At 51.4% G+C, this 24,156-nt stretch overlaps 1 protein-coding gene across 4 annotated transcripts in view; it reads left to right on the plus strand.

The window, feature by feature from the left end:
* The first annotated feature begins 3,363 nt into the window (after window positions 1-3,363).
* Window positions 3,364-24,156, plus strand: part of GPR35 (G protein-coupled receptor 35) — a 31,115-nt gene continuing 10,322 nt past the window's right edge. For 2 of the 4 annotated variants that reach the window (XM_063695355.1, XM_019022829.4), the window contains exon 1: window positions 19,684-19,769. Coding sequence is in view for 2 of the 4 variants with exons in the window: in XM_055379963.2 (XP_055235938.1) it covers window positions 19,681-19,769 (89 nt within the window). In the remaining 2 variants the exon portion in view is untranslated. The other 2 variants (XM_055379963.2, XM_063695354.1) reach the window with 2 other exon arrangements.

Here is a 24,156-nt window from a genome sequence, read left to right on the forward strand (position 1 = left end):
CTGTGGGGAGGGCTGGGTGCCTGCCGAGATGGTGAGGATGAGGATGGCCTCTGGAGGGGGTGGGGGCCTGGGAGGTGGGCAGAGCCAACCCAGGCAGGGCAGGTTTCAGGAGGAGATGGTGAGTGGGGAGGAGGGGAGAAGTTTGGAGGGGCAGGCACAGGGCATGCCCCAGGCCAGGGGGCTGAGGTTGAGGCTGGCCGGGGCAGGTCAAGCCCTGGCCTTGGGGGACACAGACTGACAGACTGGGGAGTGAGGGGTGGGGAGAGCCAGCGAAGGCACTGCCAAGCCTGTGGCGAAGAAGGGCGTCTTGGAAACGGGTGTTAGAACGGGAGTTGCTGCAGAGGGAGGAACCCCAGGTTCACGTGGACGGGGAGCCTTGGATCTGGACGGCTCCTCTGCCTCCAGCCGGGGTTCACCTGCGCAGTGTCCTAGGATTGCTTATTTCCCCAGGCCTCTCTCCCTCGTCCCTCACACCAAATGCTGTGATGAGAGCTGTAGTGTCACTGAACGGTGCAGAAGACAGTTCCAGACATGGGTGGGGAGGGCTGTCACTAAGCTCTTTTGTTTTAGAGACAGGGTCTTGCTCTGTTGCTCAGGCTGGAGTGCAGTGGCATGATCATAGCTCACTGCAGCCTCGACCTTCTGGGCTCAGGTGATCCTCCCTCTTCAGCCTCCCAGGTGGGTAGGAAAACAGGCGCACACTCCATGCCTGGTTAGTTTTTTCAAGTTTTGAATGCTTAGGGGTCTTAGTATATGGTTGCCTAGGCTGGCCTCAGTGATCCTCCTGCCTTGGCCTCCCAAAGCACTAAGATTGCAGGCATGACCGCCAACCCCACCTCTAATCCCTTTTAAATTCCATTCGCTTCCTGAGTCCCTTTGTGCCTGGGGAGACCCCGTGTATTGGTCCTTTTTCACATTGCTGTAAACGACTCTGAGACTGGTAATTTATAAAGAAAAGAGGTTTAATTGCCTCAGTTCCGAAGACTGTACAGGAAGCATGGCTGGGGAGGCCTCAGGAAACTTAGAATCATGGCAGAGGGAAAGCAGGCAGTCTGCAGGTGTCTGGAGAAGGAGGAAGAGAGCGAAGGGGAGGTGCTGTGCACTTTTAAACGACCAGATCCTAGGAGAACTCACTATCACCAAAACAGCAAGGGGGATATCTGCTCCCATGATCCAATCATCTCCCACCAGGCCCCTCCAACACTGGGGATTATAATTCGACATGAGATTTGGGCGGGAACACAAATTCAAACCATAGCACCCAGTGAGCCTGATTTGGGCCTTGCTGCCCGATCACAACCATCTCTGGAGTCCTGGTGTCTGTTCCCACTGGGACCTGTGCCACTGTCCCCCTCTCCACGCCCTGGCCACGCCAAGCCACCCTCCTGACTCACCCACAGGAAGCTGCCCTGGCCCTGGAGCCTGCCCCGTGAGCCCCTCTGCTTGCTGGTTCAATGGCCCTCCAGCAGCAGTGGCTGTGGCAGCTGGGTTCTCGCCATCTTCAGACACGGATTCCTGAGCAGCAGGGTGGGGCTCCGTCTCCCTGCGTGCAGAGCCTGCCACAGATCTCCCTCATCCACTGGCTTCTGTGCTGACTTCGGATGAAGCCAGTGGTGCCGCCTATTGGGGTACAGCAACTCAGGGCGAACAGTGAGGGGCTGCTCACCAAAGAAATACCCCGCAGGGCAGTGCCCAAGCCAGAGGCTTGAGCTGGGTCGGAGCTGCCCTAGATCCCCGGGTTTGTGGGCGGACAGGTCCTGTGCAGGGCGCCTGATGGTGCAGGTTGAGGTGGGACAGTTGGGGTCAAGGTATTTCTCAGGCACAGTGCCTATGAAGGGAAGACAGTTGCAGGGACTGTGTCCATGTCAGGATAGACTGGTGGGGACCCCGTGAAGAGTTCTGGAGCAAACCCTGCCTGCAGGGCCCCACCTGGGCTGGCCAGGCCCTTATGTTGAGCATCCCTTCCCCCAGGCCATCAGGAGCCACTGTCCCTGAGGCAGGCCCTGAAGGTGGCGGCCACACCCTCCTGCTGGGCAGCTCTGCCCAAAGGCCACAGCCAGGACCTGCTTCCCGCGTCCCAGGCTACTGCCTGAGAGGAGGCCTCGAAAGCGCAGGGTTCCGTGACTCTAGGGGCCATGGTTGGCACCCATCATCGCCCCAGCGTAGATTGGCTCCACTCGACCTGGCTGCCTTGGCCATTTGGTCTACCAGCTGGAACCATGTTCCTGGGTGTGGAAAACGCTCCCTCCGGAGCCTGCGGAGACCCCTGAGGCCTTGTGCTTCCTTCTGATGGGAGGTTCCAGATGCAGATGGAGGGGATGTCTGGCAGGGCTCTAAACATTTCTGGTGCAGAAGGCCCCGGCCTGGTGGTGTTTGTCCCTGGCTGCCTCCTGCTCCGACTCCATCAGCAGCCTGTTGTCAAGGTCATGGATCAGTGCGGTGCTCTTCAGGGCGTCCAGCCAGCTGGGGTCTCTGTCCTGTATTCCGGCAGAGGCCCCAGGAAAAACAGCAAATGCCTTTGTCCATTCCATACAAATTTCATAGAAATGTGAGCAGCTTCTGATCTTCCGTGGCATATTCGTCCAGTTGATGGCCAACCCTGGGTACCTGGACCTCCAGGGCCTGCTGCACTGGGCTGCCCCTCGGCTGTGTGTGCACTCGCCACGTGGCCACACTGAACCAAATGGAGAGAGCAGGGCCACCACCCTCTCTCCGCATGCCACGGCTGCTCTGGGACCCGGGCAGGAGGGGACAGTCTTGGCCTTCCAGTGTCCCTCTTGGCCTTCCCACAGCCATCTCTACCCCAAGGATGCAACAAAGATATCGGTCGCTCCCCAGGTGTCAATCCCAGTCACAGGCTCAGAGACCGGGACATGGCCCTGGATGGGTCTGTAGGCCCTGTGGGCTCATGTGAGCTGGTCCTGGGCAGGACTCCGTTATTAACTGCCTGTCATGTGTCCCACTGTCATGGAGCCCTGGTGACTCTTGGGGACCAGCATCAGCTCGGGACCTGTGTGCTCAGTGGCTCCCAGATGCCTGGATATTCTCTTCCTGGTGCACATAGTCCCCGGGGAAGTCCTTGTCATGCACACTTGCTGATGTGGGGAGTGTCCTTCATCTTGCAGGCCTGGCCACCTCTTCAGTCAGCAGATACCTGGGCTGAAAACCGACTCGGGCAGTGTGGGCCCAACTGGGGCTCTATCGGAGTGACCACCCTCAGCCCTCCTGGACCCCTCTGCCGGCTCCACCTGAGCGCGGCCCTCGCTGGCAGCCCTGCATTGCTCTGCTGCCATTCCATAAGCCCTGCAGGCAGGCCCCTTGGCGCCCTTCAGCCGTGTTCATGATTGTCTCCTGGCCTCTGCTGTTCAGAGATCTGATGCCCTCCGCCCCCGGCGAGCCAAACCCTGTGATGGTGGTTCCTGCCACCAGCTTCCTGTGGCACCGCCACCACTCCCGCCAGGCTCCTGTGGCACCGCCGCCACTCCCGCCAGGCTCCTGGGGCACCGCTGCCACTCCCGCCAGGCTCCTGGGGCACCGCTGCCACTCCCGCCAGCCTCCTGCGGCACAGCTGCCACTCCCTATTAACCAGCGTGGCACAGGTGAGCGGTGTGACCTTGGTCTTCCCAGGGAACCAGTGCTTGGCAGCTCCCACCACACACGCCTACGCCCACCCTCCACCAGCCACAGCAGTTGTGGCATCTCCACCCTGCCCAGCAAAAGTGGAAGTGTTGCCTGTGCTGCTAGGAACCTCCAGGTTTGCTCCACCTCCAGGGGCCTTGCCAGGGTGTCAAACCTGTGTCTCGGGACACTGCTGTTAGGTCTCCAGCTTCCCTATCAGGCGCCTCAGCACCCAGTCCTACCAGTGCTCCCGCCTCCCATCCCCAGCTGGCTGGGCCCGCAGCCCCCTCCCGTGCCCCGAGCTGGCCGGGCCCGCAGCCCACTCCTTGGTCACTGGATGTTGCTGACACTTCACTCGGTCAGAGCCCTAGCGCCCAAGGGGGGCCAGGGCCTGACGGGGGTGGAGCGAGGGGTGGGCCACGTCTCTGCAGGCTCAGAAGCTTCCTAAGAGGCTGGAGAGTGGAACCTTCAGGCACCACGCACTGCCTCCTCCCTGCCCACGGTCCTGGGTTCTCCAGATGGGGCCTTGGCCTTGGCTAGGTGTTGATCAGGAGCTGGGAGTGCTGCGCCCCGCCCAACTTCTCCAAACTCCAGCCAGGGCACCTCAGTGAGGCCTCAGCCACCTGCGCCTTATTTGCTTCCTCCTTGGAGGCCCTCGTGTCTGTTCATCAAACAGCAGCTGGGGCCCCCAGCAGACCCCCTTCCCCAACTTTCCCACTGGACACTGGAACCAGTTTCACAACTGGACTGGACAGGACGACCACCTTGTGCCAGGCGCCAGCTATCTCCCCTGACCAGTGATGGGTCCTCATTGCCCGTGGGCCGTGAGTGACCCAGTTCCAAATCCCAAATTAGTGACTCTCTTCTCCAATGGGGGTTGGATTCTCCAGAAGCAGAGGCAGACATAGAATTTGGGTGCAAGATATTTCGGAGGGAAGGTGGAAGAGGTGGCATTGGTGAGGGAGAAGCCTGGAGTGTCGGTGGCTGGGGTGCCCCCACCTGGCTGAAATGCCTGGCCTTTGTGCCCTGCCTGGCTCAGCCTCCCCAGGCAGGCTACCCCATGGCATCCCTGGACAAGGCTGCCCCCAAGAACACTGCCCACAGCCCAGCCATGGGCCTTCCCTTGGGGTTCCCGCCCCGGCTCACACCTGCTGGCCAGCGTATTTTCTCCTTGCTGGCTGCACCCTCTCAGCAGTGGCTGTGTGGACCATAACCCTGGGAACACCTGTGGGGAGATGCACCCTTGGCCTGGCAGCTTGGGGAAGACTCCTGGGGTGTCAGGAGGGAAGGAAGGCAAGCAGGGGTGAGGGGCTGTGGGCTTTTCTCACTTTCTGGGCCAGTGGCCACAGGCCACCCAGTGACATTTCTCTCTCAGCATCTGCTGGGGTGGACTCTGCAGCGGCTGCAGCCAGCCTGGATGGGCTCCTTGCACAGCTCTGCTTACGGGTGAAGGCCGTCTAGAAACCCTCAGTCCTCTCTCAGCCTCAGAGCTGATAGCGCTGCCTGACCATCAGCAAGCTTGTCATCAGCACCACCTCCAGCATGCCTGCTCCTGGATCTCCGTGAGGCTCCCCTGCCTGTGTCACCCAGGGGCCTCTAGGGGTGCTCTGGAGCTGGGAGCCACTGTCCAGCACTTTCTGCCCTCTCCGGCCTCTCTCGGCTGTCTGCCAAGCAGTCACTCAGTCTCCTATTGACCACTCGGTTTGCTGCAACGCTGCTGGTTTACGTGAAAATAGAGAAAGCCAAAGAGTTTCCTCACTCCTGTAAGATTTCCTGGCTCTTCTGGCATTGCACCTGCCTGAGTTCCTTGGTGGGGCCCCTCTTTGAGTTCCTTTGGGCTGCTGTAACAAAGCACCATAGCCTGGGCAGCTCGTAAACAGTGGAAATGCGTTGCTGTTTGTTCTGGAGGCTGCAAGTCCAAGATTGAGGCACTGGAAGACCTGGTGCCTGGTGAGGACCTGCTTCCTGGTCCAGAGACAGCACCTTCTCTCTGTGTCCTGACGTGGTGGAAGGGCAAGGGAACTCCCTGGGGCCCGTTTTATGTGGGCACTCATCCCATTCGTGACGCCTCTGCCTTCATGACCTCATGACCTACCAGAGGTCCCCACCTTTTTATTCCTCACCTTGGGGATGAGGACTTCAGTATGTGAATTTCGGGGACATAAATGTGTCATCCATAGAAGGGCCCATCTCTTACACAAATGCTGAGTCCCCAGTGGCCTGTGTCCTAGCAAATGAGAGCCACCCTGAAAAATAAAATCCTGTCTCCCCAACGCCAGCCCTGGCAAGGCACCCAGAACTCTCCGGAATGCTTGAAGGCAAGGCCTGGCCTTTCCATGGGGTCCAGGGCTGTGGGGTCCCTGGCGGTACTGTGGGCCTGCAGAGCGGGGCATGTGGGCTGAAGACCGTCTCCCCACCATGGTGGGAAGGGACAAAGGGTGGCCCTGGCAGATCCGGACGGGCAGGACTGGGTGTGTCCCATGAGAGCACCTCCTTCCTGGCCTTTCCTGTGGACTTTGTCCCACACCACCTGCCTGGGTTCCTTCCTGTCGTCACTTCCAGCTCCAGGCACGGCAGTTGGTGACTCCTTGGTGGGAGCCGTGTCCCACCCGGTCCTGATTCCGCCGTCTTCTCTTTCACGGTCCTCCAGGCTTGGGCCAGCCTTGGGGGCAGCAGAGCTTCTGGGGTGAGTGTCGAGATCCTGTGTCCTGAGAGCGGTAGTCGGGGAGAGGGCTGGTTGGGGCAGGGCTGCCCGGGCAGGACACAGGATGCGGCCGGCCAGGCTGGAGCCAAGGTGTTCAGACCTGGACTTTGGGCTCGTGCTTTCTTCATGGTTGCGCCTTGCTTGCTGTCCCTTGGAGTCTTCATTTGGTTTTGCTTTTTTTGTTTGTTTGTTTTCACCTAATTTTTGCCAGACTTAAGCTAGTTTTGCTGCCTTTTGAAACTAGTGGAAGAATCATTTTATTCCTGGGGATAATTTGGGGCCTTTTGATCCCAACGTGAAGCCCTGCACATGGCTGCTTCATCAGGGGAAGGGTCTTTTCTGCTTTGGAGGAAAGGCTTTGGCAGGCAGGCTGGCCTGGGATCTCCGGAGCTCTCGGCTCTCCGTAGCATCCTGGGGAGCTCAGACCATGGCTGCAGGGCTCTGGCCATAGCTTGCAGGCCATCTGGTTAGTGCTGCCCCCCAAACCCGGCCATTCCTCTCTAGTCCCCAGCAGGTATAGCCAGTGTCCACATAGACAGCACTGCCTCAGATCTGGGCTGGGGCCACAACACTCACTCAGGGATCCCAGGGAACATGGCACCAGGTTTAGTAGGTTTAGTCAGGGGCATATGCAGTGTCCCTTACCTAGGTCAAGGCTCAGGCTGGGCCCATCTTAGCTGCCTGGGACACCCATTCCCTTTATGAATCTGCCAGGGGAGGAGCAGCCAGGCTTGGCTGGGGCCTGGATGGACGTGACATCGGGCACTGTGGCATTGTGTGCCTGTCTCTGTGTTGCAGCTGACATGGGCTCATTGCTCCTTCTCCAAGCCCTCTGAGGACATCAAAAGCGTGGACACATCACTTTCCACCATCTTGCTGCCCACTGTCCCTCCATCCTGATACCTCCTAAGCACATGCGTGGGGTGGCAGGCACACTGCTGATAGTTGTGAATGCGGCCGTGACATTCTTCACCCCTGCCCCCATGGCATGCATGATCCATTAGGGAGGACCGTCTGCACAAAGGTAATCCATTGACTCAGACAGGGGGTTCATAGAAGAACAGGTGAGAGTGGCGGGGGGGTATTCCTTGACCAGCTGAGGGTCAGCCAAGGGCAGGAAAGGGGCTGGGCACCATCAGGGAATTGAAAGAAGCTCTCTGTGCCTACAGTGCGGGGAGTGGGCTTGGAGAATATGGCAAGAGCTGAGGCTGGAGATGTAAGCAGGGGCCTTAAGTGTTGTTTAAGGAGCCTGAGTCTTATCTCCTGGGCAATTGCGAGCCACTACGTAGTTTAAAGCAGGGCCTAACATACATATGTTTGAAATCTTTCTCTGGCTGAAGTCTCGAGGATGAATTGGAAGTAGAGGACCAACTAAAAAGTTGTTGCAGACACTAAGGTGGTGTCCTGGGTTAGGTGGGAGGTGATGGAGAAGAGAATAGGCTAGTGTTGACATATACCCAGGAAGCAAAACCATTAGGGCATGATGCTTAATGCTTGATTGGATTGATCACATAGATGACTATGAGGAGGACTGACATATTTCAATCTATGAGCATGGTATACCCATCCATTTACTTATTTTTAATTTTTTAAAATTTATTTTTTTTTTTTTTTGAGACACGATCTCACTCTGTTTGTCCAGGCTGAAGTCCAGTGGCAGGATTTCAGCTCACTGCAGCCTCAACCTCCTGGGCTCAGGTGATTCTCCCACCTTAGCCTCCCGAGTAGCTGGGACTACAAGCACAGATCACCACACCTGGCTAATTGCATTTTTGTTTTTTAGTAGAAACAGGGTTTCGCTATGTTGCCCAGGCTAGTCTCAAATGCCTGGACTCCAACAATCCACCCACCTTGGCCTCCCGGAGTGCTGGGATTATAGGCTTGAGCCACTGTGCTGAACCCTGTCCATTTATTTGGATCTTCTTTAATTTCTCCCAGCAATATTTTGTAACTTTAAGCATACGTTTCCCACTTGTGCCTAGGTACTTTGTTTTCCAATACTTGTAAATGGTATTGTATCTTTAGTTTTATTTTCCAATTGTTTTTTGCTAATATATAGAAATGCATTTTTTGGTATATTAATCTTGTATCCTGTAACCTTGATAATGCATTTATTAGTTCATAGTGTTTTTTGCTTCTTTTATTCTTTTCTGGTAAATGCCTTAGGATTTTCTTTTTCTCCCGACTCCCCGCCTTCCTCCTCTTCTTTTTCTTCTGCCTTAGGATTTTCTTTTCCTTCTTTCTCCTCCTCCTCCTCCTCCTCCTCCTCTTCTTCCTTCTTCTTCTTCTTCTCTTTTTTGTTTTTAAATTGAGACAGGGGCTCACTCTGTTGCCTAGGCTGGAGTACAGTGATGCAATCTTAACTCACTGTAGTCTCAAACTCCTGGGCTCAAGCGATCCTCCCACCTCAGCTTCCCAAGTAGCCAGGACTACAGGTGTGCACCATCATGCCTGGCTTATTTTTATATGTTTTGTGGAGATTGGGTCTTGCTATGTTGCTTGGGCTGGTCTTGAACTCCTATCTTCAAGCGATCTTCTCACTTCAGCCTCCCCAAATGTTGGGATTACAGGCCTGAGCCACTGTGCCAAGCTGAATTTTCTACATGCATGATTATGTCACATGTGACAATAGGTAGTTTTACTTCTTCCTTTTCTATCTGCTTTTTTTCCCTTGCCTTATTTCCTCTGGCTGGGACCTCCAATACCGTTTTTAATAGAAGTGTGAGAGCCACTTCCTTTGTTTCTGAGTATAGTGAGAAAGTTTGGTCTTTTACCATTGTCCAGCTTGAAGTTTCCTATAGTTTATCTATAGGTGATCTTTATCACATTGAGGAAGTTCCCTTCTCTTTCTAGTTTGCTGAGAGTTTCTATCATTCATGGATGTTGCATTTTGTCAAATATTTTTCTGCATCCATTGAGATAAATATATACATTTTACCATTTATTCTATTAATTGATGTTCTAATGCTAAAATAAACCTTTTATTTCTTGCATACTTTTTCATGATGTGTTATTTGTTTTATATATTGCTGGATTTTATTTGCTAATATTTTATTAGGGATTTTATGTCTATGTTTTTGCATGATATTGGCCTGTAGTTTTCTTTTCTTGTAATATCTTTGTCCAGTTTTGGTACAGGGTAAAACTTGACTTAGAAAATGAGCTGGCCAGTGTTTCTCCTTTTTTCTGATGTGGTTAAGATTGGTATTATTTTATTCTTAGGTGTTTGATGGAATTCATCAGTACCACCATCTGGGTGAGGTATTTTCTTTGTAGAAAGTCTTCAAATTATGAATTCAACAACTTTGGTAGACATAAGCTTGTTACATTTTAGTTTTCTTGTGTACATTTTGGCAAGTTGTGGCTTTCAATAGATGTTTCCATTTCATCAAATGGTCAAATGTAATTTCATGATGTTCTTACTAATATTCTTGTATTCTTCTTCTGATGTCTGTAGGGTTTGAAGGGATGTCTCATCTTTTATTCCTGATATTAGTAATTTGTGGATTTTTTTCTTTGATCAATCTAGCCAGAGCTTTATCAATTTTTTTATCTTTTCAAATAACCAATCTCCATTTTATTGATTTTCTTTTTTTTCCCCTAGTACATCAAATTTTCACTCTTTCTTATTTCTTCTGCTTACTTGGGTTTCATTTGTTGTTGGTGTTGTTGTTTTCTAGATTCTCAAAGTGGAATCTTAGGTAATGATTTTACACCTTTCTTCTTTCCTAACGTGAGCACTGAGAGCTACAGATTTTCCTCTAAGCATCACATTAACCTTATCTCACAAATACCGGTAAGTTGCATTTTTATCATCATTTAGTTCAAAGTATTTTCTTATGTCTCCTTGATTACTTCTTTGATCCCAGAGTTATTTAAATGTGTTGCTTAATTTTCAAATATTTGGGCATTCTTTAGGTGTCTTATACCTTGTTGCTATTGATTCCTAATTAAGCTCTGTTGTAGTTAGAGAACATGTTCTGTATAACTTAAATCTTTTGAATTTTATGGAGGCTTAATTTATGGCCTAGCAGATGGCCTATTTTGGAAAATGTTCAATGTGCACTTGAAAAGAATATATGTTCTGCTGTTGTTGGGCATAGTGTTCTATAAACATCAGTTTGGATAAGATGATTGGTGTTGCTCAGGGCTATCATATTCTTACTAATTTTTGGTTTACTTGTTCTGTGAGTTACTGAGATGAGGGTGTCATAATAACCGATCACAATCGTGAATTTGTCTGTTTATCCTTTCAGTTCTATTAGCTTCCTTCATTTTTTGGATTCTTTGTAATTAGGTACATACACATTTAGAATTGTTAGATATTCTTGATGAATTGACCCTTTTTTCATATGAAATATCCTTTTTTTTTTTTTTTGAGATGGAGTCTCACTCTGTCAACCAGGCTAGAGTGCAGTGGCGCAATCTCAGCTCACTGCAACCTCCACCTCCCGGGTTCAAGTGATTCTCCTGCCTCAGCCTCCTGAGTAGCTGGGATTACAGGTGCCCACCACTGCGCCTGGCTAATTTTTGTATTTTTAGTAGAGACGGGGTTTCACCATCTTGGCCAGGCTGGTCTCAAGCTCCTGACCTTGTGGTCTGCCCACCTCAGCCTCCCAAAGTGCTGGGATTACAGGCGTGAGCCACCATGCTGGGCCATGAAATGTCCCTTTTTTATTTTGGAATATTCCCTGTACTAAAGTCTACTTTGATGTTAATATTTCTATTCCTGCTTTCTTATAATTAATGCTTGCATTTTATAAGTTTTTCCATTCTTTTACATTGTTTTCATTCTTTTACTTTTAACTTTTCTTTATATTTAAAGTATATATCATATCAGGCAGACAGCATATTGTCATTTCTTGTTTTTTTTCCCCTAAGACACAGAGTCTCCTGTCGCTCAGCCTGGAATACAGTGGTACCATCAGGGCTCACTGCAGCCTCAAACTCCTGGATTCAAGCAATCCTCCCATCTCAGCCTCCCAAGTAGCTAGGACTACAGGCATGTGGCACCACACGTGGCTAAGTTTTTAACTTTTTTTTTTCTTTTTTTGAGACAGAGTCTTGCTCTGTCACCCAGGCTGGAGTGCAGTGGCATGATCTCGGCTCACTGCAACCTCCACCTCCCCGGTTCAAGTGATTCTCCTGCCTCAGCCTTCTCGGCTCACTGCAACCTCCACCTCCCCGGTTCAAGTGATTCTCCTGCCTCAGCCTCCCAAGTAGCTGGGACTACAGGTGCCCGCCACCACGCCCGGCTAATTTTTTTTTTTTTTTTTTTTTAGTAGAGATGGGGTTTCACTGTGTTAGCCAGGATGGTCTTGATCTCCTGACCTCGTGATCTGCCCGTCTCGGCCACCCAGAGTGCTGGGGTTACAGGCATGAGCCACTGCACCCGGCCTGTCTTTTTTTTTTTCTTTTTTTTTTTTGAGATGAAGTCTCACTGTGTCACCCAGGCTAGTGTGCAGTGGCATGAACTCTGCTCACTGCAACCTCCACTTCCCAGGTTCAAGTGATTCTCATGCCTCAGCCTCCTGAGTAGCTGGGATTACAGGTGCGTGCCACTACGCCAAGCTGTGTTTTTTTGTTTGTTTGTTTTTGTTTTTTGGTTTTTTTTGTAGTTTTAGTAGAGATGGGGATTTCCCTATGTTGGTTAGGCTGGTCTCGAACTCCTGACCTCAAATGATCCACCCACCTCGGCCTCACAAAGTTCTGGGATTACAGGCATGAGACACCGTGCCTGGCCAATAGTCTTTGTCTTTTAACTGGATTGTTTATCTCAGTCACATTTAATGTAATGGTTGATATGGTTGGGTTTGAACCTACCATCTGCTATTTGTTTCCTATTCGTCTCCTCTGTTCTTTGTATTCATTTTCCCTCCTCTTTTTCTGCCTTCTTTTGGATTAGTTGACTATTTTGTATTTCACTTATCTCTTCTAGACTATTATACTTCCTTGTTTTATCATTTTATTAGCTGCAATAGGGTTTATGATATGCATATTTAACTTATTTATGATTGATTGGATGTAGAAGGGATGGGGGGAGAAAGATTCCAAAATGACACTGACATATGTGGTCTGGGTAACAAGAGGAACCACTCTCTGAGATGGAGAACTTTGAAGGAAGATTAGTTTGGGGAGTGATGAAAGGGCTGAATGATGTGGTCAGTTTTGGACAAGTTGCGTTTAAAGTGCTTCTGAGGCATCCGAGAGGAGATACCTGGTAGACATTTCTTTACAAGGTCCAGAACTCAGGGCAGTGTCTGGGGCTGGAGCTGGCTCTAGGGGTGAAGGGCAGAGGGGTGATTGTTGAATGAATGGGAACATGGTAGTCTGTGGATGCAGAATGTGCGATGGGACAGGAAGAGTACAGGACCAAACCCTGAGGAGCCCCAACATTTTAGGGACCCAAATGCAGGACAGTAGAGATGAAAGGAGAGGCCAGCGAAGCAGCAAAACAAGGAAGTGTGTGTCATGGAGGCCACACGAGGAAGTGGCTTTGTGGTTACTTCTGGGGCATTCGCACAAGGATGTTTCAGGGCAAGGTGCAAGGGGACCTCAAAGATCATCTTAAGTTCTGTTCCTTCACTTTCATGGTGGGTGAATTGGTGTTCATTTAGATCTACTCAACATCTTATTAAGACAATTTTTAAAAAGGACTAGGGACTGGGAGGCCGAGGCGGGCGGATCATGAGGTGAGGAGATCGAGACCATCCTGGCTAGCACAGTGAAACCCCGTCTCTACTAAAAAAAAAAATTAGCCGGGTGTGGTGTCGGGTGCCTGTAGTCCCAGCTACTTGGGAGGCCGAGGCAGGAGAATGGCGTGAACCCGGGAGGCGGAGCTTGAAGTGAGCGGAGATCACGCCACTGCACTCCAGCCTGGGCAACAGAGCAAGACTCCGTCTCAGAAAAAAAAAAAAAAAAAGGACTAGGGACTTACTGACTTGGCCAAAGGCTGCTGGTGGGTGCATGGAGGTGCTGCCTGTCAGCTGTGCTCTGGGCTCTAGGGACATGGGAGTCCAAAGGGCTCTCACCTCCTCAGTGAGAGGTTCTGGTGGGCTGACCATAGTGGGATCCAGATTTCAGCAGGTGGACCCCGGGGGGGCGTGAGGAAATGGACTCTGTGAGTGGTAACTTCTCTTTCAGAGGAATTTGCAAGACTGGCCTGAGCAAGCACACAGCTCTTCAGCAGGGCTTGGCAGCCAGCGGGGCCTCGGGAGGAGGCAAACAGCTGATCAAATCCGGGCTTCTCCAGAGGAAGAAGGGGAAGAGCAGGTCTGGGGAGGTCAGAGCGTGGGTGAGAACCGTGGCCATGGGTGGGATCCACATCCCAGCCTGCAGGGCCTCCTGGTGATGGTTCTCCAGAATTCTGCGATTGGAGCTGTGCTCACAGAGTCACTGTCCCTGACCTCCCAGGGGCGCGGACATAACCCAGCCTCAGCTGCAGACAGCAGAGGCTCTGCACAACTGCAGAAGCTGATCAATCAGCCTCATCAGTGGCAATTCCTGGAACTCCAACCTCAACTGTAACATGAGCTGTGCAGACCTTCAGTAACCCCAGACGAGGAGTGAGGCAGAGCCTGATAGCTCAGCTCAGGGACCAGCTGGGATGCTCAGTAAACAAGAGCTCCAGAAGATACGCAGAACAGGAGAAGGTGAAGTGTGGGGACAGCAGGCGCTGCAGGCTACCCAGAAGGAGGAGGAGAGGGGACAAGAAACACTGACCAGGCCTTCAAGATGAGGAGTGAGCAGAGAGGACAGCGGAACATGGGAAAACCTACCTGGCACTATGAGGGTGGAGAGGGGAGTGTTGGAGGGTGTGCATTTGAGTGCAAGTGTGTAAAAGAGGCCCTGGACAAGGAATGAAGAATCTCATCAGATGGTTAAAGTGAGGGAGCACCAAGTAAACCATGAGCCATAAGTAACCATAAGTCATGTGGACCCCAACCCTAATGCTAATCATAAACCTAAACCTCGTGTGGCCTGGAACCCTAACCTGAACCCAAATCCTAACCATAACCCTAACCATAACCATAAATCATGTGGACTCCAACCCTAATGCTAACCATAACCCTAAAATTCAGGCAGACCCGAACCTAACTCGAACCCAAACCCTAACGAAAACTCTAACCCTAACCCTAACTCAATTCAAACCTTAACCCTAACCCTAACCATAACACTAACTCCACCCTATTCCGAACCCTAAACCTAATTAACAATGCCTCATATGGACCCGAACCCTAACCCTAACCGAAACCCTAACCCTAACCCTAACCCTAACTCAACCCAAACCTTAACCCTAACCATAACACTAACTCCAACTACAACCATAACCCTAACCAAAACTCTAACCCTAACCCTAACTCAACCCAAACCTTAACCCTAACCATCACACCAACTACAACCCTAACCCTATCCCGAGCCCTAAACCTAATTAACAATGCCTCATGTGGGCCCTAACGCTAACCCTAACCATGCCTCATATGGACCCGAATCCTAACCCTAATTCCAACCCTAACCCTAAGCCTAACCCTAACTCTAACCCTAGCCAAAACCCTAACACTAACCCTAACTCCAACTCCAACCCAAACCCTAACCCTAAGTCTCATGTTGACCATAACCTGGCTCAAACCCTAACCTGAACCCTAACCCTAAGCCTTGTGTTGACCACAGCCTGGCTCTCACCCTAACCCTGACTCTAGTCCTCACCGTAATTCTACCTCTAGCCTTAATTCTAACCCTAACTCCAATCCTAACCCTAATCCAAATGCACCCTCTGATCCAAACAACTCTTCAGCCAATGTCAGACCTCACCTTAACCCTCACCTTCATCATCACCATTCCAGTTCTCCTCCCTTCAGACTTCCCAGGGACTTGAGCCAGTCCCTGGCCCCCAGGCCTTGGTTTCCCCGCCTGTGCAGCATGGATTTGGGGCTGAGGGTACAAAGACTGGCATCCACCTGAGCCGATGGAACAGGCCTGCCCCTGGTCCCGAGGAGGCCTCTGCTCTCCCAGTTCTCCCCTTGCCCATGTGGAAGGGGGCTCATCCCCCAGCATGGGTGCTTCCTGGCCGGTGTCCATCTCTGTGTGAGTTCCTGTAGGGAGGGACCAGGTAGGCGCAGTTGGCATGGCACCGCCATGCCCCTGGCTCGGGCTTATGCGGGCTGACAGTCCTGTCCCTCCACCCAGAGACCCCTCCAATGATGTAGCTTATCAGTGTGTGTGTGTATGTGCACATGTGCATGTGTGTATGTTGTATGTGTATATATCTATGTATGTATATGTAGTATCTATATATATGTGTATGTGTATATGTGTATATATGTGTGCATATATATGCATTTGTGTGTGCTTGTGTGTATGCATGTTTATGTGTGTATTTGTATGTGTATCTATGTGTGTTTATATGCGAGTGTGCATGTGTGTATGCAGTGCTTGTGTGATGTGTCTGTTTTTATGTGTGGCTTGTGTATTTGTATATGTGCGTGTGTGTATGTTTACATGTGTCTGTGTGTGTATATATGCCTGTGCTTGTGTGTGTGTGTGTGTGTGTGTACACATACACATAGACGGGCGAGGGAGAAGCTGTATTGCACCACCACCCAGGCCCTTCAAGCCCAAGTGCAGTCTCCCCAGGGCTCACGAGGCCCCAGCACGCTGCCCTCCTGCTCAGATGGTGCCCAAAAGCCCCTTGCCGAGTCCTCTCTAAGCCTCATGTAGGCCCGTGAGTCCCTTCTCCGTCTGTTTCCCCTGCCTGTGATGCTTAGGGATCGTTCATTTCAGGGCCAGTGAGGAAACCCCATCTTCTCCTGTACTGCCATGGAGTTAAAGGAGAAGGCCACAACACACTCCCACGTTTTCTACAGACTAGCAGTGGGGTGTTTGGCCACCTTTGGTTTTGACCTTTTATTTTGGAAATGTTCAAACGGACTGAAATAAGCAGAAGTGTAATAACCCCTTGTGCCCATCACCCCACCTTTGGCAAGAGCCAAAGAGTCACAGCTGATGTTGCTTCACCACACTCCATCTGTGGGCTCAAAATGTTTTGAGATAAGTGCCAGACATCATATCCTTCTATCTACAAAAAATGCCACATGAATAAAAGATAAGGACTTTTAAAAACACATGACCACAGTAAGCATTATCACATCTAGCCAAGAAATGAACCTTTCCTTAATTGCAACAAACAGGAGTTAACTTTTACATTTTCTCTACTTCTACAATTTTTTAGAGAACAGTAAGGTAGACTTTATTCAACGGAGGCTACCACAATGGAGTTTTGCAGCAGGGAAGGGAGATGAGGCTCAATTCCCACCTTATACATATTTAAAAGGAGCTTATTTGGTTGAATTAGATCTGAGGAGTCTGGCTGCAGGCCAAAATCCTCTGTGTGATCATTCAGGCCCAACCGCAGATGTTGCCAGCAGGTCCCACAGGAGAAGCAGCCCTCCTGCCCCAGACAGCACTTTCCACTCTTAGCCTCCTCCACGGTTCCCCAGGCCAGATCCTTTTGTTTGAGCCTTCTGTTTCGCCTCCTTGGTAGTGAGATCATCTCCCCATCTGTCTGATGTCATCCAGGGGGCAAAAATGGGACGTAGAGGAGCCGGCACCTTTTTCCTTCTGTTTGCCTCTTGCCTGCACTATTGCAGCAGTCGTGAATACAGGCCTGAGGGTGACCTTCCATTGGGCTCGTGGTCCCAACCTCGACAGCAGTGGCTCCACAGGATGCACACGAGGTCCCCGCAATCCCGGCCGACATACCTGTTGGGTTCTTAGTTGGCAGCTTCCTCCTCCGTCTCTCCATTCCCCTCCTAGGTCTCTTGCCCTGTGCAGCTTCCTGCAGACTGGACTTGCAAAGTCCAGCCTGTATGGCTGGAGTTCCCATGCCTGCCAATCTCCTGTCGACTGCAAGTCAGCTCCGATACTTCACCAGATTCAGGTGAGAGTTTTGGTCTTTTGACAAGCCCACTTCATCAGCGGGGCATGCATTTCTGCCAGGGGGCTCATGATATCTGGTGGTCTCTTTGTGAGGCCAGCAGCCACCAATGATCACGAATGTGGCAGGAAGCTGCCAAGAGACCCCCAGTGGGTGATTCCTGCCTCTTGCTGTCATGCAATTCCCTCCTGAAGGGTGGCTGGACTTACTCACTTATAACAAACAATACAGTAAAAAAAAAAAAAAAAGTGATGTGTTGTCTCTTCCGTGATTAGGTTGAAAGAGACCATGGCATCTGTCTTGGGTGCATACTCTCTCTCGCTGGCTCTGGGGTAGCCAGATGCCATGCTGTGTGCTGCCCTGTGAAGAGGCATGGCCAGTAAGGAACTGAGGGCAGGAACCAGGGAAGATTTGGGGTCCTCAGGCCAGCTGCCCATTGGGAATGAAACTCTACCAACAGCCACCTGGGGGAGCTGGAAGTGAATCTCCTCTTAGCGGAGCCTTCTGATGAGACTGCAGCCCCAGCTGACACCTGGATTGCAGACTCGTGAAAGACCTGAAACTCTACCAACAGCCACCTGGGGGAGCTGGAAGTGAATCTCGTCTTAGCTGAGCCTTCTGATGAGACTGCAGCCCTGGCTGACACCTGGATTGCAGACTCATGAAAGACCTGAAACTCTACCAACAGCCACCTGGGGGAGCTGGAAGTGAATCTCCTCGTAGCTGAGCCTTCTGATGAGACTGCAGCCCCGGCTGACACCTGGATTGCAGACTCATGAAAGACCCTAAGCAGAGGACCCAGTTTGGCAAAGCCCGAATTCCCGACGCACAGGAACTGGGAGATAAAACTCTGTGGTTTTAATCTTCTCATTTTAGAGGTAATTTTTTTGTGTAGCAATAGGTAACTGACAATGCACAACTAAAATAATAGATAATTAACCCTAATGCTAGTTTCATTCATCCATCAGGGTTTGCAAAGTAGTGATATTCTACTTCTGTCTTCCTTCATTATTTATTAGCAGAAATGTATCTATAAAAAGAAGTGTTCCTTCATTAACTCTTTGGTCATGTTGAGGTACAGTTTGCATGGGAAAGGCAGGGCAAATGCTTGATTCTTTCCCTTCCTTTCCTCATTTATAAAATAATGAACTGTTTTCCTGGCATCTTTCAACAATGACTAATGAGTTTTTAAAGTATAATTACAAATTCATGAGTTTAAACATTTTTTGATGTTCCCATTAAAATTATTATCCTTATTGATATTCAGATCTTCCTGTCTTTGTCCAGTGCCAGCCTATTTGATTTAACTCCTGAGCCCCTTTGGCACTGCCCTAATAATCTTTGACAGCTACTTTGTTCTCTGGCATAAGAAGACATTCCAGAATTATATTAGACATTTCCTAACCCAGATTGGACAGCATACACTTCTCTCCAAGAGCCCCTCTTCCTCTTCAAGAGAAATGGTACTTAGAGACCACAATCTGGGTGTTAGGTGTGCTTGTGGTTACTGGATTTGTCGTTATTTTTAGGCCTTGTCAGTGGACAGAACCAAGGCTTTTTTTTTTGAAAGACACATTATGAGTACAAACGGATACTTTCTATTTAAATTCAGATTTACATAGTTTTTACTTAATCTTATTGATAATATATCTGCATCTCCTTTCTCCCACACCAAAAATCTCAAACAATACCCAACATAGTTATTCATTTGTTTTATCCTGTAACACACACAATATTTTCAAAATGTCTTTACCAACACTACCATCAACATTATAACCACTGAAAATAGTTTAAAATTATTTTTAGATACTTTTAAAATCCTTGGGTTGTGTCGATGTACAGACAAAACAGTGTTTTAAAATTATTTGGAAAATGATTACTTAAAATAATGAAAACTTCTTTTGCCATTCTTTTTTGTTGTCAGGCTATATGGATATACATCCAAATGACTGGATTTTAAAATCACTTGGAAGAGTTTGGTAGGTTCATATTGTCAACCCATAACGCAAGTCAGTTAGTTTCATTGTGCTTTCAATTTTAAGAATTCCTTTTACAAGTTAATTTAATTAAAGTAAGTAATTACACAAACATTTGACATGAGTCTAAATCCAAATCTAGAAACGAAGATATGGTCACAAAAGTCCGTCCCTATCCCCATCCCATTTCCCCCTGTTTCCTACAGGTAACAGTTTAATTTAAAGCAAATTTTGTGGCTTATATTTCCATTTGTAAAACATACAGCTGATGGCTCCATCTGAAAACACATCAATTGTCTATATATACATAAACATGCTTTTTTTCATTTACAAATATATCCTGGAGATGACCATATGACAGTGTGTAGAAATATTTCTCCCTCCTCTTTGCAAGTGCCCAGTGTCCTGTGGTGTGAACACGCTTCATTCAACCTGGGCCCTTGGGAGAGATGCTGAGTGGTTCCCGGGCTGTCCCCACTCCACACCGTGGCAGTGAAGAGCTGCTGAAGTACATGCTTCATAGTCCTTGCGTCTCTCTGTGAGTACATTCCTAGAAGTGGGGTTATTGGGTCAAAGAGTAAATGCATCTCTAATTTGGCTAAAGATATTGCCAAATCCACCCGCGTGGGGGTTTGTACCACCTTAGAGATCAGTGATCAATGGGTGATATCTGAGGACGTCTTTCTATTGTGGTCAGACTCTTGGATTTTGACCTGACTAATGGAGGAGAAATGGTGTTGCAGTGAACTTTTGATTTGTGTTTCTCTTTTTATGATCGTTTTGAGCTTAATTTGTTTTTCTCTTTTTATGATCGTTTTGAGCATCGTTTCGTATCTTTAAGGAGCAATTTACATCTCCTCTGTGAGCGTCTACTCCCATCTCTATCAGCAGGCGTCTTGCCTGGCCCCGGAGGAAGTGTCTCTGAAGGCTGGTGGTCCCAGGATAGGGCAAAAGAACGGGAGTGAGAACTCTCCACACAGTGCTTCTTCTGGGGTTAAGGACCCTCTGCCTCAGTGGCTCCTGGGCGTGATTAAACTTGCCATTTCCTGGGCCCATCCTAGACAGGCTGCTGCAAGCCAGCCAGGCTGGGATCCTGCTGCCCCGGGGAGGACGTGGGGAAAATCCCTGCTGGAGGGACTGCTCCTCCCTTGTCCAGCCACTGTGTGTTTATGGTTCAGTTTAGGGCGGGGATGACAGCACATGACACACACTCCGCTCTCAAGAGTTACTACTCCCTTCCCGCCAGACTCCCCCAACCGGAGGTCTCCCCAGAGTGGAGGACCTTCCAGCGGCTGGCAGGCGGCCTCAGGCAGGCAGTGGGGAGCCTCTGCAGGTTCCTGAGCCAGGAAGCGGCACTTAGGAGTGAGGATCTTAGGAGCGGGGCTCTTGGACAGGAGGGCGAGTGAGTTGGGAGGGCCCCAAGCAGGGGCCGGATGGCTCTCTCTGCTGAGAAGGGAGGGCCCTAGGGATGGGGACAGAGAGCTGGCAGTTGAAGGGCCAAGGAGCAGGCGGCTTCCCAGTCACAGAGCCTTGTGCAGAGGAAGGGGAAGGAGTCCGAGAGGGTGGCCCTGCTGTCCAGGGCCAAGAAACGGGGAAGCCGCTGGAAATAGCAGAAACCTGGCTGGGGCAGCACCCAAGGCCCACCCCAAGGCCAGGTGGGGACCCCAGCGGGGCATCTGGCACCAGTGGGTCTCCAGGAGCAGGCAGTGGGAGCCATCAGGGTGAGTGAGCTGGTGGGGGTGGCCCAGGGGCTGGGGTCACCTGTCCTCAGCCCGAGGAGCCTCTTCTGGCCTTTGGTGGCCAGGGCTGGGATCTCCCTGCTGGTGGCCAGATGCCTCGACACCCCATAGGCTGGGTGAAGGTGGGGCAGGAGTTCCAAGGCGGGGAGACGGCCCCTGAGTGCCCAGGGGCCTCCTGCTGCAGGTGGGCAGAGCTGGAGGCTCCACTGTGAGGGTGCCTGGCGAAGGGAGGCGTGGGCACGGGGGAGGCAGGGAAGGGCCCTGGGTGCGACTTGCAGCCCCTCAGACCCTCTCAGGACCCCTCCTGCCCCCATCGTGGTCCCCTCAGGACCCCTCAGGATCCCTTCCAGACACCTGGGACCCCATGTCCCCTGCCCATCCTGTGGTGGTGCCCAGCTCCTGCCAAGGGCCCTGCACTTGGGCTGTGGGGACCCCCTGAACGCCCAGCTTGGCTGGAGCCTGCGTGGGGTCCAGAGAGGCCCAGCAGAGGCGCTTCTGGAGGGGGAAGCCAAGCTGCGGGCGGGTCCCAGAGGGGGCTCGGCAGCCACAGGGCCCCCGGGGCAGGGAGCAGTCCAGGGCGGCAACTTCCTCTGGTGGCTGCACTGGGGGACGCTTCCTTCTCAGTCCCTCTGAAGGGAGCGCAAGCCTGGCATGGGAAGCCCCCAAAGGTGTGGGAAGCCCCCTGCCCGCCCCGCTCCTTCCTGGCTAGCATCCCTGCTGCTCCTCGGCTGCCGAATGCGGCCTAAGCGCCTGGGCAAGCAGTGCGGATCTCAGGGGCCGCAAAGCGACTTTTGTGTAGGGGCCGCAGGAAGGAGCCCGCCATGGGGTAGGAGGCTTTCAAGTAAGAGAGGTGGCCCCGGCTGGGCGTGGTGGCTCACACCTGTAATCCCACCACTTTGGGAGGCCAAGGTGGGCAGATCACGAGGTGAGGAGATCGAGACCATTCTGGCCAACATGGTGAAACCTCGTCTCTACTAAAAATACAAATTAGCTGGGTGTGGGGGTGCATGCCTGTAATCCCAGCTACTCGGGAGGCTGAGGCAGGAGAATCACTTGAACCCGGGAGGCAGAGGTTGCAGTGAGCTGAGATTGCACCACTGCACTCCAGCCTGGGCAACAGAGCTAGACTCTGTCTCAAAAAAAAAAAAAAAAAGAGAGAGAGGTGGCCCCTGCCAGGGCAGAGGCCTGCAAGACGTCCCCAAGAGTGGGGGAGGTAGGGGCCAAAGAGCTGTGGGGCAGGAGGGGTCTCCTGCTGGCCTGGTTTGCACTCTGCCCCTCCGTGTCCTGGCAGCTCCTTCCAGGTGGCAAATGCTGGCTGCTGCCCACCCAGCCAGCATAGGGAGGAGGCCTCCGCCTTCCCTGCCACCCCCAACCCAAACCACCCCCTGTGGTCCAGTCCCTGCTGGCTTTGGGGGCGGGTGGTGCCGGGGGCTAGTTCTTGTGGGAAGATGAGTCCGGGGTCACATAGGACATACCCGCTGGGCGTGGGCAGGCCAGGCTGGGATGGGGCCATCACAGGAGGCTGGGCACAGGGCGGGGTCTTGGCTGGAGGGGACCTTAGGCCACAGGTGCTAGTCTTCTGCAGCCACCTCCAGGACCCCTGCCCGCTACCTCCTCTGCCCCACAGCTGACAGGCTTTGCCCTCCCCTGCCCGTCTGTGGCCACACACTCAGTTCTCTATACACTTTTATTATGGAAAACATCAAATACACACAAAAGCAGGGCATCTAGGACAGAGACCCTGTGTCCTGGTCCCCAGCCCCTCACAGTGACACTCCCAGGCTTTAGGCAAGATCAGTGGGGGAGGGGAGTTTCCCAGCAGGACGTCCACTTCCAGACCTGCTTCTGTGAAGAGGGGAACAGAAAGTGCTGAGGGTGACAGGGAAACCTCGAGAAGCGGGAGGTGAACTCACATCCTCTCTCGGGGTCCACAGCTGAGCCCCCACACAGAGGACCCCACTGGTCTGCCTGAGCTGCTGGGTGGGCAAGTGAGGCACTGCCCTCGGGGGCACAGCGCTTGAAGGGACACCAGAAAAACAGTCATAAAGATAAAACCGTAATGTGTTGTTTTATTTCTTATTTATTTATTTATTTATTTATTTATTTATTTATTTATTTTTGAGACGGAGTCTCCCTCTATCGCCCAGGCTAGAATGCAGTGGCGTGATCTCGGCTCACCACAACCTCCGCCTCCCAGGTTCAAGCAATTCTCTTGTCTCAGCTTCCCGAGTAGCTGGGACTACAGGCACGTGCTACCACGCCCAGCTAATTTTTGTATTTTTAGTAGAGATGGGGTTTCACCATGTTGGCCAGGCTGGTCTTGAACTCCTGACCTCATGATCCCCCTGCCTCGGCCTCTCAAAGTGCTGGGATTACAGATGTGAGCCACTGCACCCAGCCAATGTGTTGTTTTAATAAACCAAAACTATGCAAAGGACCCATGAGGATCCAAGCGACTCATTTAGGATGGCAGCTTCACTGGAAAAGAGGTCTCGATTCAGACCTCAAGACGTGGTTCTTGGGTCCCACTCAGGAAGGAAGTGAAGGCGAGTCAGAATGTGGTGAGAAGAGAGGGTTTATTGAAAGTTGCTCCATTACAGAGCAGGGTGTCGTCAGAAAGCAAGAGGGGGAACACCCCAGCTTTAACTTTTTCTCATACAGGGGTCTCGTCTGTGTAAAGACTAAGCTAAACTGTGCCTAACATGTATTATTCTATTGATTTAAAGAAAACTATCTGTCACGGGGTCTTGCTCCGTTGCAACCAGGCTGGAGTGCAGTAGCACGATCTCAGCTCATTGCAACCTCTGCCTCCCAGGCTCAGGTGTTCCTCCCGCCTTAGCCTCCTGAGTAGCTGGGATTACAGGCATGCACCCCCATGCCTGGCTAATTTTTTTTTTTTTTACTTTTTGTAAAGATGGGGTCTTGCTATGTTGCCCAGGCTGGTCTCAAACTTCTGGGCTCAAGCCATCCTCCCACCTTGGCCTCCCAAAGTGCTGGGATTACAGGCCTGAGCCACCACGTCTGGCCAAGGGTAGTTATCTGGAAAGCATATATTGTTCTGGATACCAGGGCACTTGGACACTTTGCTGTCATAGAAGTGTGTCCACGCAGGCGTCACTGGCTGCTGCTTTAGCTGTAAACATCGTATGACCATGGGCTGTGGCTGGCAGGTATGTGCCTCATTGG

This window comes from Gorilla gorilla, chromosome 11 (genome assembly GCF_029281585.2).
Source record: "Gorilla gorilla gorilla isolate KB3781 chromosome 11, NHGRI_mGorGor1-v2.1_pri, whole genome shotgun sequence".
NCBI classification, from domain to species: Eukaryota; Metazoa; Chordata; class Mammalia; order Primates; family Hominidae; genus Gorilla; species Gorilla gorilla.